Here is a 6,334-nt window from a genome sequence, read left to right on the forward strand (position 1 = left end):
CAGGCTGGTCTCAAACTCTTGACCTCAGGTGATCTGCCCACCTCAGCCTCCCAAAGTGCTGGGATTATAAGTGTGAGCCACCTCGCCTGGCCGTGTTTGACTATTTCTATCTTTGTGTACATAATCAGCTACATCTTCAGACTGCTATTGATTGGCTTCTGGGTGGCAACAGCACCTTCTGTTTTTTTTGTTTTGTTTTGTTTTGTTTTTTTGAGACGGAGTCTCGCTCGTCGCCCAGGCTGGAGTGCAGTGGTGCAATTTCAGCTCACTGCAAGCTCCGCCTCCTGGGTTCACGCCATTCTCCTGCCTCAGCCTCCCAAGTCGCTGAAACTACCACCACGCCCACCACCACGCCCAGCTAATTTTTTGTATTTTTAGTAGAGACAGGGTTTCACGGTGTTAGCCAGGATGGTCTCGATCTCCTGACCTCGTGATCCGCCCATCTCGGCCTCCCAAAGTGCTGGGATTACAGGCGTGAGCCACTGCACCCAGCCCACCTCCTGTTTCTTACAGATAAATTTGATGTTAGAATTACATTCCAAGATGCCATTCTCATTAAACAACCACTGTTACAGTCTCTAAGGGTTAGAAATTCCCACCAGGTTAATCCCAGCCCTGCTATAACTTTTAAGTAGATTCCTTCTAGCCAAAGATGTGTTAAAGCACCTAGGATCATTAGGAATCATGGCATTCCTAGGATTTGGCTATTTCTTCCTCTCTTTTTCCCCACCCAAATTCATGGATTTTATGCCAGACTAATGTACTGTTTGCTGAACGATAGAATGGTAGGAAGCATAGTGTGGTGGTAGCAGAACATACCTCAGATGCTGGGCCTTGTCTTTCTCATCAGTCTGTGTGCTCTGTTACTATTGAAATCTGGCCGTGATTCTCTTTCATTACAGACTTTTAAATGAGATGAGAAAAAATAGAACTTTTTAAAAAACAATTTTAGCCAAGTGTAGTTTATGAGGAAGATCATTAATGCTCATTATATAAGATCATTATATGCTCATTAATAAGAGTTTCTCTTAGCACAGGATGCTCTCATCTAAACCACTAGATTTGTAGTGGTATCATAAGCCAGAACTTGAAAGGAAGAACCAAAGTCTTATTTATAGCCGTCTGCACTCTGGCAGGAATAGATATAGGACTAGATTAAATACAGAAAAGGTATTTCCTCTAAATGTTCTCCCTGCAACTCAGCTACTACTTTTTCTTCCCCCTCACAGATGGAGTCCCCTGTTTCCACACCAGCAGTGCTGCCAATACACCTTTTGGTGCCAGTGGTCAATAATGACATCTCATCTCCTTGTGAGCAGATCATGGTTCGTACCCGATCAGTTGGGGTCAACACATGTGATGTGGCTCTAGCCACAGAGCCTGAGTGCTTGGGCCCCTGTGAACCTGGAACTAGCGTCAACCTTGAAGGCATCGTGTGGCAGGAAACAGAAGATGGTAAGTGTAATATGTGGCTTTCCCATCCCTTCTCAACCTGCTTCTGCAGGGGAGCCACCAGGGGCTTATTGTTGTAAATATTGCCAAGTGGTTATTAGAGTCTCAAGTGTCCACAGTCTGTGGGATATACCCGCACAGAGGATTTTAGCAGACTTAGCAAAATTTCCCAGCTTCTAGAGATTGCCAATACCAGTTTTTTAGATTAATTATCTTCCCTTCATAGCTATTCAACAGTGTTAATCCTGGTGCTTAAGCAGTCATGTGATAGGTGTTGGGGAGGTAATTCAAACTGTATCTGTATTCTCCATATCCCTTCTATTATTTTATGTGGGAGAGTTAGATTATAAATTAAATTTGAGGTTAGGGCTGAGGAGAAAAAGTAATAAAAGGGCAGCTGAGGGAGTCAAGGGGATGGAGAATAGTCACTCTTAAATTGACTTAATGTTGGCTCATTGCATATGCAGCTCTTGCCTTTTTTAACACCTATAGGTACAGCCAGCTCACTCTTCCCACTGATTGCCTCATTGCCCAGCCACCCACACCACTTCATGTATCTGTCACTTGGTACAGATTTTATAGGCTGAGGCAACGAGGAAGTGTTTAGATGGTCTTATTTTCAGGCATCCACTAAGCGGTTGGCTCACTGTAGGTTGCTGCTGCCCAAGGCATCCGGACTTCTTGCATGTTCCATTTGCCCCTGAGAATGGAATGTCTTCTGTTTTGGAAATTCATGAACCTGAAAAAATGGAAGGAAGTGTAAAGGGACTTAATGGAGTATTTCAGATCTTTCGGTAACATCTGGTGGCAATTTGATTTTTGCATATTCTTTTTATAAAGAATCCAAGTCCTTGTCAGAGTATATGTGGTTAGAGAGGCTGGGCCTCAGAGTCCCATCATGTCTCTGCATCAGTAACCAGACTTTCAAACTATCCTCACTCTGAGGAGTTTAGAGACCCAGAGGAGCGCAGCTAATCATCTCTGATTATCAGAGAGCTATTTTGTCAGTCTGCCCCTAGAAATTCAGGCATTTCATTCTAACAAAAGTCTGTTCCCCTGAATATTTTGTTGTCATTCAGTATTTATTTAAAGTTTACCATGCAATAGGTGCTGATGTGTTACAGTTTAAGAACTCTGTGTTCTTGTCTGTCTCATCATTAGGGATATAATACATCTTCAGCTTTCAGAATAACATTGCTAATGGGTTTTATTATGTGCCTGAGTGGTAGATGCTGATGCAGAGAAGGTAGAGAGAGAGTTTAACTCTAGAGGTTGACTCTGGATATGTGTATAAAATATACAATCTGAAAATCACAAAGTGCCTATCTGATTTTTTAAATGTCATCTGCTTATGGACAAATGTCTGAATAGTCACAGTCTGTTGAAATGACAGACATATCTGGACCATATCTCTGTGCCACCAAGCAACCTTCAAGGCCTCTTGCTTCAGTATATTGAAGATAGAATAAATCAATTTCCTTCCTATTTGTTCTGCTTGTCTTTATGATGGTGACTCTTTTCCAAGAACAAGATGCTTTTTTTTTATGTGAACCTAACAAAAACTTTGAGAGAGTGAGGCTAATGCTTTCACTCTCCTGAGGACAATGAATACCTTTTTATCTGACGATCCCTTCCTGCCCGGGCAAAATTAACACATAATTTTTTTTTATTATTTTTTGTAAATCATTTGCTCTGAAAGGCTCTCAGGTTTGTCAGGTTGTCACAGGCAGCCTATTATTACCAAGTTCCCCTGTTATGTACTCTTTTTTTTTTATTTTTTGAGACAGAGTCTCACTCTGTCACCCAGGCTGGAGTGCAGTGGCACGATCTTGGCTCACTGCAACCTCTGTCTCCCGGGTTCAAGCGATTCTCCTCTCTCAGCCTCCTGAGTAGCTGGGACTATGGGCGCGCACCACCATGCCTAGCCCATTTTTGTATTTTTAGTAGAGACGGGGTTTCACCACGCTGGCCAGGCTGGTCTTGATCTCCTGACCTTGTCATCCGCCTGCTCAGCCTCCCAAAGTGCTGGGATTACAGGTGTGAGCTACCGCGCCCAGTCCAGTATGTACTCTTAAGGTACTCTGTACTTTATTTCATAGCACACATCACAGTTTGCAACTTTGTTTATCATTTTATGATTTTTCTCTTAATATGAATCTCTCCTACTGTGTTCGAAGTTCTGAGATTAAGCAGTCTGTTTTGCTCACCATTGTATTCAAGGTACTTAACATAGGTGGCAACTGACACCTATAGTAGTAGACTGTCAAAAATACTTGTTTGAGGCCAGGTGCAGTTTATCACCTAATGTCAGGAGTTCAAGACCAGCGTGGCTCACATGGCGAAACCCCATCTCTACTAAAAATACAAAAAAATAGCTGGGTGTGGTGCCTCTGTAATCCCAGCTACTTGGGAGGCTGAGGCAGGAGAATCACTTGAACCCCGGAGGTGGAGGTTGCGGTGACCCGAGATCGCACCATTGCACTCCGGCCCGGGCAACAGAGAAAAAAAAAAAGAAAAATATATTTGTTGGAATGAAGGAATGCTTGCACCTATATTATTGTCATTTCTGGATCTATCTTAATATATATCTAGAGGATATTAAAATATTGCTTGAACTTAGGAATGGTGTCAAAATACTTCCCAAAAATCTAAATCTTCTCTGAAACTCAGAATAAATACGGCTTTCACCAGGTTTGAGATCAGTCTCGTTGTCTAAATCTGTAAGATTTTTAATCCTACTTTTAATACCAGGTTTTCTCCCACTTACTGTATTTCAAGGCTTAGCTCTCTTCTTTATTTTTTCTTTCATCCCAAGGGAAAGAGAACTGTCTGCAATAATATACTCATCTTTTCTTTGCTTTCTGGTCACCCCAGAGGGCCTTCACCTGAACTGTCAGTTGGCGAAGGTCTGAATTGGGATCACAGTTGGTTCACATTCCTTTTCATCTTCAGGTAACAGAGATTTCCTGCAAAGATCATTCTCTGAAGATCTGTAAGATCCAGTATACCGAGTCAGTCCTCAAGTTAATCATAAGAACTATATACAGATACTTTTAAAAAAATTCTTCCAGACTTCTAGGTTTTTTGTCTGCCTCTCGACATTTTGTACTTCTGTCTGTCTCTTTGTCCAGCAAACTACACTGTCTTCAAACAGAAAAGTCCTTACAGCTCAGAGAGAAGCTGTGAATGCTTGGCCTCTGAGGGGAATGGAGGACACTGAGGTCCCTGCAGAACTGAGCCACCTTGCTGAGAACAGGTGTAGGAGTCATGGCCTCAATTATTCCTAGTTTCTTTGCCTACTTGTCCTACAGTGTTACTTCTTTCTTTCCTCTTCTCTCCCTATCACTCACTTTAAACCTTGGATGCATTTTCAAATTCCTGCAGATTCCATTTCTTTTTAGGCTGTTCATAATTCAGTAAGCACTGCGAAGATCCTACTTGACTAGATTCAACCATGGAACTGTTCAGAAGACCCAAGTGTAACGTAGAATTTTTTTGTTTGTTTGTTTTTGAGACATCCTCAGCACTACATAAGGGCTAGTTCCACTGGATTTTGCTTTATCTCACCTCACTTCAAATCAAAATACTGAATACCTCCGAGGCGAGCGGATCAGTTGAGATCAGGAGTTTGAGACCAGCCTGGCCAACATGGCAAAACCCCGTCTCTACTAAAAATGCAAAAATTGGCCTGTAATCCCAGCTACTTGGGAGGCTGAGGCAGGGGAGTCGCTTGGACCCAGGAGGTGGAGGTTGCAGTGAGCCGAGATTGTGCCACCGCACTCCAGCCTGGGCAACAGAGTGAGACTTCATCTCAAAAAAAAAAGAAAAAAAAAAAACTACCAAGTCTATTCTGGGTTCACAAGGCTTAACTCTAATCTAGGATCCTGAAAAAATGTATAAGAAGCCTCAAAGCAGACTATGTACTTTTAGGGACACAAAATTGCTTACTGGCTTGTGAGGTATTTTAAAGAAAGGCAAGGCTGACTTTAGGTAAGAGTTCTAGGAGATGCTATAGGTTCTCCTTTTTGGATAGTAGCACTAACCCAAAGACCAATACCAGTGATGTAGTTTACTTTGGCAAATGTGGTTTATGGAAGAATTTATGGTATAGTGGAAGGAGCACTGGAGTAAAAATCTGGAGACTTCTATATCTCTGCCACTATCATTATGACCTTGGAAAAATCCCTTAATTTTCTGGGCCTTAGTTACCTCATCTCTTAAGTTGAACTAGGTGACCAACTAGGACCTGTCAGTTCTTTTTTTCTTTTTTTTCCTTTTTTTTTTTTTTTTTTTGTCTGAGACAGGGTCAAGCTGTGTCACCCAGACTGGAATGTAGCAACAACATTATGTCTCACTGCAGCCTCAAACTCTTGAGCTGAAGTGATCCTCCTACCTTGGCCTCCTGAGTAGCTAAAACTACAGGCATGTGCCTCCGTACTCAGCTAATTTTTTGTAGAGATAGAGTCTTGCTACATTGTTCAGACTGGTCTCAAACTCCTGGCCTCAAGTGACCATCCTGCCTCAGCCTCCCAAAGTGCTGGGATTACAGGCGTGAACCACCATGCCCAACCTGTCAGCTCTTAAGTTATAAAAATCTATGCAGGGCAGGCGTGGTGGCTCATGCCTGTAATCCCAGCACTTTGGTAGGCTGATGCAGATGGATCACTTGAGCCCAGGAATTTGAGACCAGCCTGGGTAACATAGCAAGACCCTATCTCTACAAAAAAAAAAATTTTTTTAATCTATGCCTTAAACCATGGAATCAGGGCCAGGCACAGTGGCTTGTGCCTGTAGTCCCAGCTACTCAGGAGGCCAAGGCAGGAGGATCACTTAGTCCAGGAGTTCAAGGCAACAGTGAACTATAATTGTGCCACTGCCGGGC

General features: G+C 42.6%; 1 protein-coding gene across 1 annotated transcript in view; it reads left to right on the forward strand.

The window, feature by feature from the left end:
- The window catches only part of ZNF609 (zinc finger protein 609), a 232,395-nt gene that overhangs the window by 146,370 nt on the left and 79,691 nt on the right, over nt 1-6,334 (forward strand). Inside the window, exon 2 of the mRNA XM_011968025.1 lies at nt 1,230-1,455. Within this exon, the coding sequence (XP_011823415.1) occupies nt 1,230-1,455 (226 nt within the window). The remainder of the gene's footprint in view (nt 1-1,229; nt 1,456-6,334) is intronic.

This window comes from Mandrillus leucophaeus, unplaced genomic scaffold (assembly GCF_000951045.1).
Source record: "Mandrillus leucophaeus isolate KB7577 unplaced genomic scaffold, Mleu.le_1.0 Scaffold12, whole genome shotgun sequence".
NCBI classification, from domain to species: domain Eukaryota; kingdom Metazoa; phylum Chordata; class Mammalia; order Primates; family Cercopithecidae; genus Mandrillus; species Mandrillus leucophaeus.